General features: G+C 45.6%; 3 protein-coding genes across 3 annotated transcripts; 1 reads left to right on the plus strand and 2 right to left on the minus strand.

Moving 5' to 3' along the window:
- Positions 1-1,322: 1,322 nt before the first annotated feature.
- On the plus strand, positions 1,323-2,400 carry LOC121876184. The gene is made up of 2 exons (XM_042381146.1): positions 1,323-1,414; positions 1,669-2,400. The coding sequence occupies exons 1-2, from the start codon at positions 1,406-1,408 to the stop codon at positions 2,086-2,088; spliced, it is 429 nt and encodes a 142-aa protein (XP_042237080.1). The 5' UTR covers positions 1,323-1,405; the 3' UTR covers positions 2,089-2,400.
- A 1,283-nt stretch (positions 2,401-3,683) lies between these two features.
- Positions 3,684-8,513, minus strand: LOC121876259 (probable basic-leucine zipper transcription factor N). The gene is made up of 3 exons (XM_042381292.1): positions 8,413-8,513; positions 5,814-6,071; positions 3,684-5,607 (listed from the first exon to the last, which is right to left on the minus strand). Exons 1-3 carry the CDS (start codon positions 8,422-8,424, stop codon positions 4,879-4,881), a joined length of 999 nt encoding a protein of 332 aa, XP_042237226.1. The 5' UTR covers positions 8,425-8,513; the 3' UTR covers positions 3,684-4,878.
- Positions 8,514-16,280: 7,767 nt separating this feature from the next.
- Positions 16,281-17,990, minus strand: LOC121876159. Its single transcript, XM_042381101.1, has 2 exons — positions 17,886-17,990; positions 16,281-17,027 (listed from the first exon to the last, which is right to left on the minus strand). Exons 1-2 carry the CDS (start codon positions 17,892-17,894, stop codon positions 16,608-16,610), a joined length of 429 nt encoding a protein of 142 aa, XP_042237035.1. The 5' UTR covers positions 17,895-17,990; the 3' UTR covers positions 16,281-16,607.
- Between the last annotated feature and the right edge of the window lie 617 nt (positions 17,991-18,607).

An 18,607-nucleotide genomic window follows, 5' to 3' on the forward strand; every position in this document is an offset into this window, starting at 1 on the left:
CACAAACGACAACTTCGCTCGACCAGAATCCACTAATAACAAGTTCGGTAAAATACTAAATATCGCCTTAAAACACCTAGCATATTGAACAGGAGAGCCTAGCAAGTGCCAGTGCCGACAAAATGGACAGGTAACCAAGCAAACACCCCTAATTAACCTACAGTAACCAGCCCAACGCATAACTTCCCAACAAAATTACCTTAGTGAATCAGAGACAAGATAGTTAACCCGCCAACTATACCACCACCTCCTGCTATTTCTTCATTATCCAAGCTATCAGTAACGCCTCTGATCTTCTTTCTTCTTTCTCTATATATTAAGAAAGAGACCTTAGGTGACAGAGCCGTGTTGACAGCCCCAGCTTACATCACACTGGAGCAACTCTGCCTGTCTGTCTGTCTGTCTGTACCTATACTCACAAGGTGGCAGTCACTTTACTATATTAGTGTCATTAATGTGAGAATAGTTATAGGGGATAGTTAAAGGTTTAATAGAATATGGTAACTCACAGTGGCGCTAGTAGAGAGGCACTGTTATTTTCTTTACAATATGACACTAGTTTAATTGGTGTCTCCCTATATGATTCATTGCGTGGTGTTGGAGTACTGTAGGCTGGGTGTGCTCTCTCTCTCTCTCTCTCTCTCTCTCTCTCTCTCTCTCTCTCTCTCTCTCTCTCTCTCTCTTACTGAGGAAATAACTAGATCAATATAAAGAGTTGTGTTACCTGTTGTAAATTCATCAAGTGTACCTGTGGCCGCTAAGCTGTATACTAATAATTCTTAGGAGTCCAATATAAACTCACTTCCTCGTACGCTTTCGGTAACTCTCGTGTTTATTGAAGGAGCTGAATGAAGATAATGATAAGCCACACTTCTTGTTACTTCCGGGTTATGAATGTTTGTTTACCTAGATGACGAATGTGAATGATTCTGTGTTTATTATTATTATTATGAATATTATTATTATTATTAATATTATTATTATTATTATTATTATTTTTATTATTATTATTGTTGTTGTTGTTGTTGTTGTTATTGTTGTGGTTGTTGTTGTTGTTGTTGTTATTGTTGTTGTTGTTGTTGTTGTTATTGTTGTTGTTGTTGTTGTTGTTGTGGAATGTGAAGGTCTCACCCCTGTCACTGAGTTCCTCCTCCCATGTCCCCCATAGCCACCACAGCTAACCTCACCCTTGCCGACACACACACTCGCATTCCCCACCCATCTCCCACATACCTGCCCTCTCGTCTCCCCACCCACCCACCCACCTAGCCACACCCTATAGGATGAAGGGCGTGTCAGGGCCACACCTGGAGATGACGTCACAGCCACTACATAAGGGGCAGGGCGGCTGTGCTCATCACCACAAGTTCTGTACATCTCCTGTGCTCCACAACCTCCCGCCGTCATGAAGTCTGTGAGTACCTGCCTGCACACCTGGGTCCTGCCTCCTTGTCTGCCCACACCTGCCCCCTTGTCTGTCCACACCTGCCCCCTTGTCTGCCCACATCTGCCCTTTGTAGTTGTTATGTTTCATATGACAGAAGATTTGCTGCCAGTCGAGGCTACGTAGCGTAATGGTAGTTCTAGCAGCTGGTTCACTATAGTAACAATGGTACCTGTAGTTCTGGCAGCTGGTTCACTGAATAATAACAATGTTTATTCATACAGATGGTTCTCGCGTGCCTTGTGGCCACCTGCGCCGCCCAGCTGGCATATCCTGCCTCAGTGGCCTACCGCGTCCCTTCCCACGACTCCGCCATCATCCAGAGTCACCGTCTGGGTGGTAACTTCGCCTACTCCACCCACGAGGCTCACGCCTACGCCGTCCAGACACCCGTCATCGGCCAACGCACCGTGCCCGTGGGTGTCTCCTACCACCAGGGTACCCCCATCGTCACCTCCTCCACCCAGTACGTCAACCAACAGATCCCTCAGTACGGCTACGCCATCCCCCAGGTCGCTGGTGTCGGTGCCATCCCATACGGCGCCTACCCCTTCGGCGGCTACCCCTACCCCTACGGCTTCGGTGGTGCCGCCGCTGCCGCTGAGCCCGCCGCTGCCGCTGAGCCTGCCGTCGACACCGCCTAAGGACCTTCCCTCCGTCACTCCGTCACTCACTCCAGCGATGTATCGAGACCTTTCCACATCTGCATGACTTCCTCCTCCTCCTCCTCCAGCTGTCCCTCACTCTTAGTTCATAGTCCTGGCATGGGCGCACCTTGGCGTGGGTGCGTCTTGACAGGGGCCCTTCATGACGTGGGCGCGTCATGGCGTGGACGCGCCCTATAGCATGGCGAGCGGCGACAGAGCCCACAACTGTGGGTTGGTCGCCGCGCCTTGTACAGCTCCGGTGTACAGACTTGTGTCATACGTGTATAGTAAATTTATTCAATAAAACAATTTGATATAACCAAGTGTTTATTACCTCCCTGTCCTGCACCACCAAACTACTGCTGTGTTAGAGTGTTGTGATGACGAGTCAACGGAGGAGTCCCTGAGGGCGGGGTCCTCCCTCCTACATGGCCATGAAGGAGGACCATAACTCACCATTATACACATCTATGATGAAGAACCTTCAGCGTCATAGTACATACCATACATACATGATGAAGGTGGCATGTGTCCCTGTATCACCACCACCCGGTACAACACAGTTCAGTTACTCTTAAATAAGCCACAACACAGATGTTTATACAAAGGAGTGTAACACAAACTCCTAAACGAGGGAAAACAACAATATGTCACTCTTACTGTACTAAATTAATCAATACAATTAAAGTATTACCTGTACTACACTCACCTGTCGTCTTATACACAAGATCCTCAAGGTTGTGTCGTCCGTCATGAAGGACACGAACACTTAACATGCCGGCCAGGGGTGACGGAGGAGCTGTGTGTGGGACCCGAGACTCACCCTCCACACTGTTACTGTATGAGGGGTGTGTCAGGCTGAATGTTTTATATTATCTCTCTCTCTCTCTCTGGTGATGGATGGCCCGGGGTGAGGGCGTGGAGAGGGCCGACCAGGGAAGGTAGGGAGGGTTGGATGGCCTCGCCACACCCACGGAAAACTGCCGCTTCTCCCTCCTAGCAGTCGGTCCGTCCCACCTCAACAACAACATTCCTCACACCGACTACCTCCCCGACCACTGCCGAATACTACCATCACTACCGACTAACCCCGACCATAACCGACTACCACCGATAACTCCTAACTCCCACCGACCTCTACCGACTAAGTTCATGCTTGCCTTTATGTCTCATGAGTATTAACCATGACCTAGAAAGTTCATGACCTTGAGCTAACACCGAGTTGAAAGGTTCATATCAACACAACCCTGATCTGCCGCCCGCCCAGTGTTGAGTCACTAAATGCGGCTTATGTATTATATATCATTATTTATTATTATTTATTATTTATTTAGAAAGAGTAAAAAAAGGTGTTTATACATTATTAATATATTTTTATTAACATTGAATGAATTAAGAAATGAAAAAGATTCCGTTCATTCATTATATCACTTTAACATAACCCTCAACTAGTAACCTTTTCTTTGTCTCGGCTCACTATATATGGCTTATGTCTTGTGTACTCTCTCTCTCTCTCTCTCTCTCTCTCTCTCTCTCTCTCTCTCTCTCTCTCTCTCTCCGTAATATTAATCAGGAATGAAGGAAAAAATCAATTTGTTTTAAGATAAATTTATTAATACATAACAAAATCAAGACACATTTATGCCTGAAGATTATTAAAGGTTTAGTTACGGTGTATTATATCAATGTATACATGGAGGAAACACAAAGTGACTGACCCATGTATCATGTATAAACACTGACAGCGATTGAACCTATGTATAACACGTGGTAAGAGATACACACACTAAACTCCCTCCTCATGTATCATCCAACAAAGAGGAGGAGAAAATAGTGACTCCTCCCTCCCTATGTATTATACACGTTCATAACAAGATATAAACAGGTACAGGTCCTGAGTTAAGAGACACGGGTAACAATAGACAATGACATCATTAAAACCCACCACCAGACGACCCCTTGACCCCTTGACCCCTTGATCACTTGACCCCTGACCCCCCACCACCTGGTTATTGACCCCAAGTCACTGGTGTAGACTGTGGACCCCATTCAGTGTTAGAGTGAAGAGGGTGTTAAGTCCTCAGCCCTAAATAGTCCCAACTAGTCCCCAGTAAGACCAAATAAGTCTTAAATAGGCTCCAGTAGGCCCTAAATAGGTTTCAGTAGGCCCAAATAGGCTCCAGTAGGCCCTAAATAGGTTTCAGTAGGCCCAAATAGGCTCCAGTAGGTCCCAAATAGACTCCAGTAGGTCCCAAATAGGCCCCAGTAGCCCAAATAGACCCCGGTAAGCCCTAATCAAACCTAAGCATCAAGATTAGGGTCTAGTAGTAATGAAACCCTTTAAATTAAGGGCCGCATTAGGAGTAGCCCCTAATTCTTATGGTAGGTTAGGTTGGGACCTGTTAGGACTTGGACCTGTTAGGACTGGGGCCTGTTAGGACTGTAGTCTGTTTGGACTGGGGCCCGTTAGGACTGGGGCCTGTTAGGACTGGGGCCTGTTAGGACTGAAAAACGTGTGAACTGTGCTTCGTGTAAAGTTAGGAGAAAGAACTTTGGTATTGGATAAGTGAGGTAATATATATCTTCTGTATTTACTAATAAACAATTATTTAAAATGTATAAGTACATCTCGAGCGTCCGTGAAGTACAACTGGTGTTCTTGTTAGTCATTCTGTACTTTATATTATGAGAAGTACAACGTCAGCAGAGTGGTCGGTCGTGAAATCATATGACTCTCTCTCTCTCTCTCTCTCTCTCTCTCTCTGAATCAGTTGCATCAGGAAGGCCCTAGCGAGATTGACCTATTACGTAGGATGATTTAGGGTAAGGTGTGTTGCTGGCAGGTGAGGTGATGGTTGGCATCCCCAGGTAAGCGAAGCCAGCTGGGAAGTCATAGTTGATCTGACGGTCGAAGAGGAAATAAGGGGAGGTGATGCCGCCCGTCAGGTGGTTCTTGGTGTGTGGGAGACCTTGTTGCTGGGGCAGGATGGACGTCTGGTAGTGATGCTGGGTAGACATCTGGAAAGGCTGCGGTTGTTGTTGTACCGGAAGCTGCTGTTGTTGATATGGGAACTGTGGCTGCTGTATTTGTTGTTGGATCTTCAGCTGCTGTGTCTCCAGCTCCCTCTGCAAGGCCTCGAGTTTTTCTTGTTGGAGCTGAAGCTGTCGCCTCTGTTCCTCCAGCTGCTGTTGCTGTTTTCGGTACACTTCCTGTTGTTTCTGCACCAGCTGTTCCTGTAGTTGCTGTTGTTGTTGTGACTGCTGCACGAGCTTCTCCTGTAGTTGCTGCTGCTGTAACTTTTGATGTGCCTGCTGTTGCTGCAGCTGTACACTATGGGTCTGTTGCACGGTGTTGGGTCCCAGAGGTGGAGGGATTGCAAACTCGCTGGTGCCTTCCACGGCGCCAGTGAAGGCATGGAGTCCGTGGATCTTTGACGCCGGGGTGTCTGGGCTGATGGGGAGGTCGTTGCCCAGCACCCGGAAGCCCCTTTTGTCGGCTATGTACGAGCGAACCACCTGACGAAGGAGAGGCAGGAGGAATGTAGATTTCTGAGAGGGTTACGATCGTGGTAATATGACTCAAAAGAGGAAACAACTCACTGAGATGAAAGAAACAAAGTTTTCCTCCATTTCTTGAACTACGACTACGGGATAAGTTATTTTTTAATGTTAATACTAAAATACTAATGACTTAATCATTAGGTGTTCTGAAACACCTTTACCTGTTTCCCAGTCGGGTCGAAGTAGCGGTAGGAGCCGACGATGGATCCGTCAGGTTGCCTCACCTCCACCTTGGCTATCCCATCACCTGTGTTGTAGCCATAGTTGTACTGCCCTCCTGCAGCGCCCACAGAGTACGATCCCCGCTCTTGAGGCGCCGCCGCGTACACCACCCCGTCGCGGTTCACCCTGTGGAGCTGACTGGCTGATGCCGACACCTTCAGGCATCCCCAGCAGAGGACGACGGTCAGCAGTTGTGCCTGATGGAGGTGAGATTGTCAGCAATAATATTGAAGAAGGAAACTGTCAGGAGAAGAGTGTCAGCAACAGTACTCGATGGAAAACACTCTGTGTGTGTGTGTGTGTGTGTGTGTGTATGTTTGTGTGCGTGTGTGTGTGTGGTGCTGCACCTTCAGGGTCTGGTCACAGGCTGTGACTCACAGCAACATAAATAATATCATACATATGAAACTGAATAATAAACTGATCACTCCCCTACACCACACGAGAGCCTTCCACCATTACTAACACACGCTACGAGGCTCTTCCGTTACGGCGTGCAGCACAGTCTTGTTACCAGACAGTCATTGTTTATACTAACAGTTGTTCATCCAAACAATAAACGCGTTATTTATATTTAAACTAATTAATAAAGTAAAGCATAACATTATATTTAGTTTAAAACGCAGTAAGAATTACCCTGGGACGGACACACACACACACACACAAACACACACACACAGATAAATACTGAATCTGTGCAATAAAAAAACGCCTTCCTTAGGGCCGTTCCCCGGCGGCTCCTCTCACACGGGGCCTCCCACACCTGCACCTCCGCGGGTCTCCAAGAAGGAGTTATACGCCTCTTTTCTTTTCCTTGTAACATGGAGCCCAGTCCTGGATAGATAGATATAACATCCATAAACCCGTGTGTGTGTGTGTGTGTGTGTATCCGGGAATAAACTTGCGTAGGAGGCGCTGGAGGGCGGTGGCCGCTAGTTAATTTCCAAGGCCACACGTACCGTATCCTGCCCTGCCCTGCCCCCCTACCCATCTGCTGCACCGCGTAATTGTTCCTAGTCTCGTGGCACCCCGGCTGGTGGCATCAATAACACGAGCTATGTCTGTGTCCATATGTCCGTGTGTCAGTGCCTGCGTGACACTCCAGGACGTAGGCACGGGTCAGAAGATGCAGGAGACGAAGGATGTCGCCCTCCTACGTAGGAACTAGATCGAGCCGCCTCCCGGAGCTCCGTATTAGGACACGATACATGGAACGCCCAGCAGCTGCCCGTACTGCGTCTCACATCACTAGTACCTACTTTAGGACCCCTTATGACACACACACACACACACACACACACACACACACACACACACACACACACACATATACATACCTATATTCATATATGTGTGTGTGTGTGTGTGTGTGTACTTATTAAATTAAACATATGCAAACTTCATGTCACTCATAGTTTAAGAATTTCATTAAAATACCAGTGACTAAGGAAGAACACAATTAACAAAGACCCAGGGGCCAGAAGTCTTTATATGGAACAATTATGAAGTTCAAGGTCCCTGCAAGAGTCACGTCGTTGTACCATACTCCACCATTACTGTACCATACTCCACCATTACTGTACCATACTCCACCATTACTGTACCATACTCCACCATTACTGTACCATACTCCACCATTACTGTACCATACTCCACCATTACTGTACCATACTCCACCATTACTGTACCATACTTACCATACTCCACCATTACTGTACCATACTCCACCATTACTGTACCATACTCCACCATTACTGTACCACCATTACTGTACCATACTCCACCATTACTGTACCATACTCCACCATTACTGTACCATACTCCACCATTACTGTACCATACTCCACCATTACTGTACCATACTCCACCATTACTGTACCATACTCCACCATTACTGTACCATACTCCACCATTACTGTACCATACTCCACCATTAGCCATACACCATTACTGTACCATACTCCACCATTACTGTACCATACTCCACCATTACTGTACCATACCCCACCATTACTGTACCATACTCCACCATTACTGTACCATACTCCACCATACACCATCACTCGTAAGGTAATACTCCACCATCAGTGGGGGTTTTTTCTAAGTATTTTTTCGTATTATTTCTCTGCTACTTCCACTTATTCTTGTTTATATGTTTCATTATTTATATCTCCATGGCAACCGATATATAAACAATGTCAGGTGTAAACTATGTCAGGTGTAAACAGTGTCAGGTGTAAACAAAAGCAGTGTGCCAGGTGTCATCACAAACAGTGTCAGGTGTGAACATAAATATTGCCAGGTATAAATAAACAATATCAGGTGTAAACAAAAGCAGTGTGCCAGGTGTAAACACAAAGAGAACCAGTGAGTTGTAAATATAATCAAACCGTGTAAGATGTAAACAAGTTGAAACAATGTAAATTTATAAACAGAGATGTAAACAAACAGGTCGAAATGTAAATAGAATGAGATATAAACATAATTAGTGTGAGGTGTAAACAACTTGCAAACAATGTAAACAGAAGGAGGACTCACCAGGGTGTTCATGGCAGCGAGGCGACGAGCGGTGTGTGGGGAGGGCGGCCCAGACACCTGCCTTATACTGCAACTCCCACGCACCTCACCTGGGCACTTCTTCCTGCTACTGTGCCTCCTGCGGCTACTCCTTCAGGAATCATTTTTTTTTCATATTAAGGTGTTAGTCCTAAGGTCCTCCTGCCTAAGACCACGTCACCTGAGGCAGTGTGTGAAGGAAGGAGTCTTTGTGTCTGTACGTCTTTGTAGAGTCATGTGACCCCATTCTCCCTTCCTCCTCCTCCTCCTCCCGTCGTCGTCTCCTTCGATTACTCTTGAGGGAATAAATTTTCTTAGGGTATTCTTCCCTTCTTGTTCCTCTCTGCTTCTCTCCTGCTGCTACTGCGCCTTCTACAGTTGATGTTAGAGGAGTGAATTTTCCGTGAGGTATTTGAAGAGATGACTCCACCTACCGTGCCGCCTATAGGAGGAATAAGAGGTTGTCGTGGTGGCACATTTAGCTCATTTTCAACCTGCTTCTGTGTCTCCTACAGCTACTACTGGAGGAGTGGGTCTTGGTATGGTGTTTGTTACACCAAGCAATACCCAGCCTCAGGTTCTTCCCCCTACAACGCCTTCTGCCACTACACCTACAGGGACAACTGTAGGTAACACACATCTCGTTTCTCTCCAAGTTCCTCTGTCTCCTGCCCTGCTACTGCGCCTCTTGCTGCTACTACTGAAGGACTGGGCCAAAGGGGGAAGCTGTTGAGGATTAGTAAGTGAAAAGATCTGTCTGGTGAAGCAATATTGTACACACACACACACACACACACACACACACACACACACACACACACACACATACTGGACAACAAACAAAACACAAAATCAAAACAAAAAACAAACACGACTCCCTAATCAACACACAGATCGTGACTAAAAGTATAAAAGTATTAATAAATATTTCAAATCTACGAATCAAATACCAAAATACAATACGGGTTTTATATACAAGACTCCCGTATTTATTGTTGTATTTACTTAACACCGAGACAGTTACACGGGAGAAATTTCGATAAGATTCATAAAAAGAAACTTAAATTAAATCAAGTTTTTTCTTTATATACAAACTGTTGGGATGATGTATTTGGTAAAGGTTATATGGTTAGGTTAGGTTAGGTTAGGTTAGGTTAGGTTAGGTTACTGTTAAGGTAGCTAATCAATGGTGATGTAAATTAAATTGAGTTAATCATCAGGTAATCTAATTAAAGACTATTGACCTCTAAATAACCCTAAATAACAACAACAACCACTAACTACAACTCATCCTTACAACACATAGAACAAAAACAACTCATAACATTACAAAAATTAACACTGGAAAAATTAAGGTAAATGGAACTGCAGGAACTAATTAACACATCTCACCTGGTTACACCTGAGTGACGTAAGGCGAGTGAGTGGTGGAGCTAAGTCGTTCTATTAGGCTTTACGCTTTTTTCTTCTTTTATCTCACCTTGAAGTAGAGAAAAACAGTAACACTTGATATGACTCAACTCCGGAATCACTGTCTCACGCCCATTGTACTGTTACATTTACTGTCTCACGCCCATCTTACTGTTACATTTACTGTCTCACGCCCATCTTACTGTCAATCTATATATCTACCCAAGGTTAGGTTAGGTTAGGGTCTATCAGAAAAGGTGTTCAGTTTGATGTGGAAGTAAAATTATTATAATTCAATACAGGTGTTAGCCACAAGGGCCGTGATTCTCTATCAACCAGGATACAGAGAGGGCGGTCTGGCTGACGGTACACGGACACTAGTAAACTGACGGAGTGGTCAGGGAGGGTCGTCCTCGAGTAAGTAATCATAGAGGATCGTCCTCGAGTGAGTGATCATAGAGGATCGTCCTCGAGTGCGGGGTCAGGGAGGGTCATCCTCGAGTGAGTAGCCGGACACAGTTACAGCAGACAGCCTCATGAGGTTTCCAGCAACACGAGTCCATATGTTCCTACAACCACACATTGAGGAGCTCCCTATGTACAACACAGCTCAAACACCTAAAGTAATACACCACACTGGCTCAAAACTCACACCAAACACCGAGAGTAAACATACGGCTCGATCCTGTAGTGAATATCTTATGAAACTTTTTAGAAACTTCAAATGTAAACATAAAACATAAAAAAAAACGTGAACTGCTCTCTGAAGCACAACTCGGTGTATTAGACGTGAAGGAACTCCCAGGTGACCCATCAGGACGTAAAACAGGTGAGTTGTTTGTTGATGTTGTTGTGTTGTTGGTGAGGGTGTCAGTATATGTCACCTATGGAGACCTTTCCGTGTCAGTGTGTTACGGGTGAGGGACGACGATGTGTGGGCTCCCGTGTCAGGCTTTGTTTATATACAGTCTTCTCTAATAATTCCCTTCATTATGATATCAACGTTGAGTATATTATATTTTTTCGATATAATTACCTTTAAGGGAAGTAGTTCTTGCATTGTCGTCATTGAAGTTAATTCGTATTGTATCAGACGTTAATACAGGCAGAGGCGTGGATTGAGCAGTGACTTCAGATGTTTTCCCTTAAAAAACGCCCAAACCTAACCTAACCTGCGCTAAGTTTACCCTGACCAACCCTAAGCTTACCCTACCCTACCCTAAGCTTACCCTACCCTACCCTATTGAAATTGGGCCCTAACCTAACCATTAGAATTAATATTCATAAGAGGGAATGGTGCCAATTATGCCTGGACTCTATTAGGATTTGGGAGGGAAGAGGGGGAGGGGGGGGGGGTTAGGAGAGAGGAAGGAGGCGGTAAGGAGGAGGGATGGGGGAGGATGGAGAGGTACCATTGACCAGTCACCAACAAAGAGGTTACAGCCACCACCTGCTCCTCCTCCCCCCTGGTGGTCAATACTACAGGTAAGACGACCTTGAGGTATATCATCGCTGTGTTGCAAGACGTAAACATGAAGTCCTGTATATCTTCAGTAAATATTAAATCATTATATTACATGATTTATTATGGTGGCTGAGGACTTTATTTTTATTTTACTCTGTTGTTGTATTAATTAGTTATATACAGTCATTTATAACTAGAATTGCATAATAAATTTTATACGGCACATTCTTCTTGTTCAAAAAAAAAATATTGGCAACATCTTGTATTTATAAATCACATTGGAACATAATTTTTGCCGACCTTGCAAAGTGTTCTATAAACTATGACAGGATGAGGCGATAAAATACCAGCCATTAGCGATTTTATTATTATTATTATTATTATCATCATCATCATCTATAATCGCCTCTATATGTTTCTCTAATGAGTCTGCTCTAGAATCATAGGTCAAGTGATAACCTTTACCCCTCGTCTGTGCTCGTTCAGGATTATGTGTGTAGAAGGTGTAGTCTCTTATCTCTGACACACTGTTCGTCACTCATACTGCCAACTAGTGTGGAAACTTCAAGTGTAAATGTGTGTGTGTAGGTAAGAATTTAAATCTCAAGGTCTAGCGGAGAAGAGAAACATAGAAAACGTCAATACATTCTGTCAGGCTAAACTTCGCTAATCATACAAAGATTTTATTGAATTTAATTGGTTTAATAGGCCCTAGCCATAATATGCCCTAGTTATAAAAGACCCCAGTCCTAAAGGGGCCCTAGTCTTATATTTTTGTGAGATTATCAATGATGCTTTTCAGTGAAGTTATTTATTTATCATTTCGCTAATTATCAGTTATAGGAATAAAAACAAATGGTTATCCATATATTTTTTAACATATCAATTTCAGAATGTTAAATTTTTCAGAGATAATCAGCCAATTAAACCTTTAAAAACATCGTACACGTGCAAAATTGGGATACAATTTTGTTATTATTGATATAACTCCTTGGAAATTAGTGGGTTTTGGTAAAATTGGCATTATTTCATTTTATGCATCATCATAGCACACACACACACTTTGCATATATTATTATTAGGGAAATTTAGCCAGCAGTTAATGTAAGTGTTTAGCTTGTTAATGTATCACTGATTATTTTCGCTTGTAGTTTATGTTGTGTTACAGTCTTGCGTGAAAAGAATACAAAGAAAACCTCAAGGACACTGTTATACAAAAAACGTAAAATATGTTTTTACGGGTAACTAAAGTATTACTAATGTTTTGTTGGACGATAAAAGAAAGGAGGGGGGAGGAGTAAGGGGAGAGAAGGGACGGGAGAGGGAGGGAGGGAGGTAGAGGGTGAAGAATAAAAGTAAGGTAGGAGAGATGGGGAAGGAACAGCACGAGGAAGGGAAAGAGAAAGAATGGAAAAGAATGAGAAAAGGAGAGTAGGAGAGGAATGAGAGGAATAGAACATAGTAGAGAAAGAGAAGATTATAAAGGAAGGGAGAAAGAAGAGAGAGGGAGACAGGAAGACAGGGAGAGATAGGAAGGAGGAAGAGGTGACCTAGGGAGATAGAGAGAAGGGGGGGGGGCAGGGAGAGGGACACGACCTTGCCACACCCACGGAAGTTGTGGTCGTGTTGCAGATGTCGTCACTACCAGAGGACGACCTGCTATGCGATCCTCCCCAGTGACGTCACACCTCACACGACACACTTCACTTGACACACTTCAACTCACACACCTCAAATGACACACATCACATGACACATCACACTTTACTTGGCACACCTCACATGACACACTTCACTTGACACACTACACTTGACACACTTAACTTGACACACTTCACTTGAAACACTTCACTTGACACACTTCAACTCACACACTTCACTTGACATAAACCCTAAGAGTTGAATGTTAATGTGTGTGTGTGTGTGTGTGTGTGTAATAATAATAATAATAAACGGTTTATTGAAAAAGTTTGCAGCCCGAAGGCTGAAAATATACATTGGACATAAATGACTTATTACATACTTTGATGGTTTAACAAAAGCCTTCATTAGAGAAAGGTAAAGGAACATACAGTGAACATACAGATTAATGTTTACACACGTAGATCATGTGAGCTGAGGTGTTGAACAGCAGACACGTAGTGTAATAACTCCCTCACAGATGGCATTATGAGGGGCATCACGTGGAGTACTAGTTCCCTCACAGATGGTGTTATGAGGGGCATCACGTGGAGTACTAGTTCCCTCACAGATGGTGTTACGAGGGGCCTGATGGTGTAGTAATTCCCTCACAGGTGGTGTTATGAGGGGCCTGATGTGGTGTAGTAATTCCCTCACAGATGGTGTTATGAGGGGCATCACGTGGAGTACTAGTTCCCTCACAGATGGTGTATGAGGGGCCTGATGATGTAGTAATTCCCTCACAGATGGTGTTATGAGGGGCATCACGTGGAGTACTAGTTCCCTCACAGATGATGTATGAGGGGCCTGATGATGTAGTAATTCCCTCACAGATGGTGTTATGAGGGGCATCACGTGGAGTACTAGTTCCCTCACAGATGATGTATGAGGGGCCTGATGATGTAGTAATTCCCTAACAGATGGTGTTATGAGGGGCATCACGTGGAGTACTAGTTCCCTCACAGATGGTGTTATGAGGGGCATCACGTGGAGTACTAGTTCCCTCACAGATGGTGTTACGAGGGGCATCACGTGGTGTAGTAGTTACCTCACAGATGGTATTGTGAGGGGCCTGATGTGGTGTAGTAATTCCTCACAGATGGTGTTATGAGGGGCATCACGTGGAGTACTAGTTCCTCACAGATGGTATTGTGAGGGCCCTGATGTGGTGTAGTAATTCCCTCAAGATGGTGTTATGAGGGGCATCACGTGGAGTACTAGTTCCCTCACAGATGGTGTTACGAGGGGCCTGATGTGGTGTAGTAATTCCTCACAGATGGTGTTGTGAGGGCTTGACGTGGTGTAGTAATTCCCTCAGATGGTGTTAGAGGGGCCTGATGTGGTGTAGTAATTCCCTCACAGATGGTGTTATGAGGGGCATCACGTGGATACTAGTTCCCTCACAGATGGTATTGTGAGGGGCTGATGTGGTGTAGTAATTCCCTCCAGATGGTGTTATGAGGGCATCACGTGGAGTACTAGTTCCCTCACAGATGGTGTGAGGGCCTGATGTGGTGTAGTTATTCCTCACAGATGGTGTTATGAGGGGCACATCACGTGGAGTACTAGTTCCCTCACAGATGGTGTTGTGAGGGGCCTGATGTGGTGTAGTAATTCCCTCACAGATGGTGTTGTGAGGGGCTTGACGTGGTGTAGTAATTCCCTCCACAGATGGTGTTACGAGGGGCTTGACGTGGTGTAGTAATTCCCTCACAGATGGTGTTACGAGGGGCCTGATGTGGTGTAGTAATTCCCTCACAGATGGTGTATGAGGGGCCTGATGTTGTGTAGTAATTCCCTCACAGATGGTGTATGAGGGGCCTGATGTGGTGTAGTAATTCCCTCACAGATGGTGTTACGAGGGGCCTGATGATGTAGTAATTCCCTCACAGATGGTGTTATGAGGGGCCTGATGATGTAGTAATTCCCTCACAGATGGTGTTATGAGGGGCCTGATGTGGTGTAGTAATTCCCTCACAGATGGTGTTGTGAGGGGCTTGACGTGGTGTAGTAATTCCCTCACAGATGGTGTTACGAGGGGCCTGATGTGGTGTAGTAATTCCCTCACAGATGGTGTTATGAGGGGCATCACGTGGAGTACTAGTTCCCTCACAGATGGTGTGTGTGTGTGTGTGATGCTCTTACCTGTATTTACACCTGTCCATGTGGTACTGGTAAGAGGTAACCACGCCCCTCCTCTACACCACACAATAGACACTCACCTGAGCATTACACGCCCCAGCTAATTTCACCTGATGATTAAACACCTTAACGTTAACCTAACCTAACCTAACCAAACAACTTAACCTAACCTAACCTAACCTAACCAAACAACTTAACCTAACCTAACTTAACCTAACCTAACCTAACCTAATCCCCTAGACAGGCGTTAGGGTGCTTAATCATCAGGTCATCCCAGTACACATATGTATATTAGTCACAATAAGTTAATGGAATGGAGTGGTGGTGTCAGCAGTGAGTGGTGTCAGTAATAAGTGGTGTCAGCAGTGAGTGGTATCACCAGTGAGTGGTGTCAGTAATAAGTGGTGTCAGCAGTAAGTGGTGTCAGCAATGAGTGGCGTCAGCAGTGAGTGGCGTCAGCAGTAAATGGTGTCAGCAATAAGTGGTGTCAGCAATAGTGGTGTCGGCAATGAAAATGGTGTCAGCAGTGAAATTAATAATCAGCAATGAAAGTGGTGTCCAGCAGTGAGAGTGTGTCAGCAGTAGAGTGAGGTGTCAGCAGTGAGAGTGTGTCAGCAGTAAGTGGTGTCAGCAGTGAGAGTGTCAGCAGTAAGTGGTGTCAGCAGTGAGGTGTGTCAGCAGTAGAGTGGTGTCAGCAGTGAGAGTGTGTCAGCAGTAAGTGGTGTCAGCAGTGAGTGTGTCAACAGTAAGTGGTGTCAGCAGTGAGAGTGTGTCAGCAGTAAGTGGTGTCAGCAGTGAGAGTGTGTGTCAGCAGTAAGTGGTGTCAGCAGTGAGGTGTCAGCAGTAAGTGGTGTCAGCAGTGAGAATTAATGTCGGCCAGTAAAGTGGTGTCAGCAGTGAGTGTGTCAACAGTAAGTTGTGTCAGCAGTGAGAGTGTGTCAGCAGTAAGTGGTGTCAGCAGTGAGAGTGTGTCAGTAATAAGTGGTGTCAGCAGTGGTGGCGTCAGCAATAAGTGGTGTCAGCAGTGAGAGTGTGTCAGCAGTAAGTGGTGTCAGCAGTGAGCGTGTGTCAGCAGTAAGTGGTGTCAGCAGTGAGAGTGTGTCAGCAGTAAGTGGTGTCAGCAGTGAGTGTGGTTGGTTAAGAACATCACCCGTTGTTTAGTTTGTTGCTTTATTGAATAAATTTACTATACACGTATGACACAAGTCTGTACACCGGAGCTGTACAAGGCGCGGCGACCAACCCACAGTTGTGGGCTCTGTCGCCGCTCGCCATGCTATAGGGCGCGTCCACGCCATGACGCGCCCACGTCATGAAGGGCCCCTGTCAAGACGCACCCACGCCAAGGTGCGCCCATGCCAGGACTATGAACTAAGAGTGAGGGACAGCTGGAGGAGGAGGAGGAGGAGGAGGTCATGGAGATGTGGAAAGGTCTCGATACATCGCTGGAGTGAGTGACGGAGTGACGGAGGGAAGGTCCTTAGGCGGTGTCGACGGCAGGCTCAGCGGCAGCGGCGGGCTCAGCGGCAACGATGGCACCACCGAAACCGTAGGGGTAGGGGTAGCCGCCGAAGGGGTAGGCGCCGTATGGGATGGCACCGACACCAGCGACCTGGGGGATGGCGTAGCCGTACTGAGGGATCTGTTGGTTGACGTACTGGGTGGAGGAGGTGACGATGGGGGTACCCTGGTGGTAGGAGACACCCACGGGCACGGTGCGTTGGCCGATGACGGGTGTCTGGACGGCGTAGGCGTGAGCCTCGTGGGTGGAGTAGGCGAAGTTACCACCCAGACGGTGACTCTGGATGATGGCGGAGTCGTGGGAAGGGACGCGGTAGGCCACTGAGGCAGGATATGCCAGCTGGGCGGCGCAGGTGGCCACAAGGCACGCGAGAACCATCTGTATGAATAAACATTGTTATTATTCAGTGAACCAGCTGCCAGAACTACATGTACCATTGTTACTATAGTGAACCAGCTGCTAGAACTACCATTGTTACTATAGTGAACCAGCTGCTAGAACTACCATTGTTACTATAGTGAACCAGCTGCTAGAACTACCATTGTTACTACAGTGAACCAGCTGCTAGAACTACCATTGTTACTATAGTGAACCAGCTGCTAGAACTACCATTGTTACTACAGTGAACCAGCTGCTAGAACTACCATTGTTACTATAGTGAACCAGCTGCTAGAACTACCATTGTTACTATAGTGAACCAGCTGCTAGAACTACCATTGTTACTATAGTGAACCAGCTGCTAGAACTACCATTGTTACTATAGTGAACCAGCTGCTAGAACTACCATTGTTACTATAGTGAACCAGCTGCTAGAACTACCATTGTTACTATAGTGAACCAGCTGCCACAATTAACATTACGTTACGTAGCCTCGACTGGCAGCAAATCTTCTGTCATATGTAACATAACAACTACAAAGGGCAGATGTGGGCAGACAAGGGGGCAGGTGTGGGCAGACAAGGGGCAGGTGTGGGCAGACAAGGAGGCAGGTGTGGGCAGAGAAGGAGGCAAGTAGAAGCAGACAAGGAGACAGATGTGGGCAGACAAGGGGACAGGTATGGGCAGACAAGGAGGCAGGTGTGGGCAGAGAAGGAGGCAAGCAGAGGCAGACAAGGAGACAGATGTGGGCAGACAAGGGGACAGGTATGAGCAGACAAGGAGACAGATGTGGGCAGACAAGGGGACAGGTATGAGCAGACAAGGAAGCAGGACCCAGGTGTGCAGGCAGGTACTCACAGACTTCATGACGGCGGGAGGTTGTGGAGCACAGGAGATGTACAGAACTTGTGGTGATGAGCACAGCCGCCCTGCCCCTTATGTAGTGGCTGTGACGTCACGTTAGGGTGGGGCCAAGACACGCCCGTGTAGGAGGTAGGTAGGGTGCTGGGGTTGAGGGAGGGGGGCTGTAGGAAGGAGAGCAGGAGGGAGGTAAAGATCTAGTGTGGGCAATGAGAGCATCCTTGTGGGCTGTGTTGTTATTAAGCGTCTTGGGGACCTGGGTCTAGTGGTCTATTGGTCTAGATGTCACACCTAACCTAACCTAACCTAACTTAACCAATTATAACCTAACCAAAATTCAGTGACTCCTTAGCCAGAGTTTCTTTCCGTCCAAAAAAAATAATAATAACAAGAGTATGTTGTGAGAAGGTGTTTAAAAATCCGAGTAGTTAAAGCACCTGCAATAACAATACCTCAACAAACAAACAATAACATGACTAAACCAAATTAAATAAAAAAATAAAATAAATAAATAAAATATATTAGGGTGATTTTTTTTTTAGCTTTATTTTAGGATTTTTTATAAGTTTATTTCTTCAGGATTTATTTATTGTTATTTTATTTGTTGATTTTTTTGGGGGGGAGTTGAAATATTTGTTACTTTATTTTTTATGGAGGAGGAAGAAAAGGTTAAGACAATTTCTCATATACAGTGTCTCAAAAGTCTCTTGTTACGGTAA

The sequence above is a fragment of the Homarus americanus genome, unplaced genomic scaffold (genome assembly GCF_018991925.1).
Source record: "Homarus americanus isolate GMGI-L3 unplaced genomic scaffold, GMGI_Hamer_2.0 scaffold34921, whole genome shotgun sequence".
Taxonomy (NCBI): Eukaryota; Metazoa; Arthropoda; class Malacostraca; order Decapoda; family Nephropidae; genus Homarus; species Homarus americanus.

Excerpts from the sequence above, each read along its gene's own strand:
- LOC121876259 (XM_042381292.1), bottom strand. Across the intron at positions 5,608-5,813 it reads TCGACCCGACTGGGAAACAG|GTGGTTCGCTCGTACATAGC; the intron begins GTAAAGGTGTTT and ends CTCCTTCGTCAG.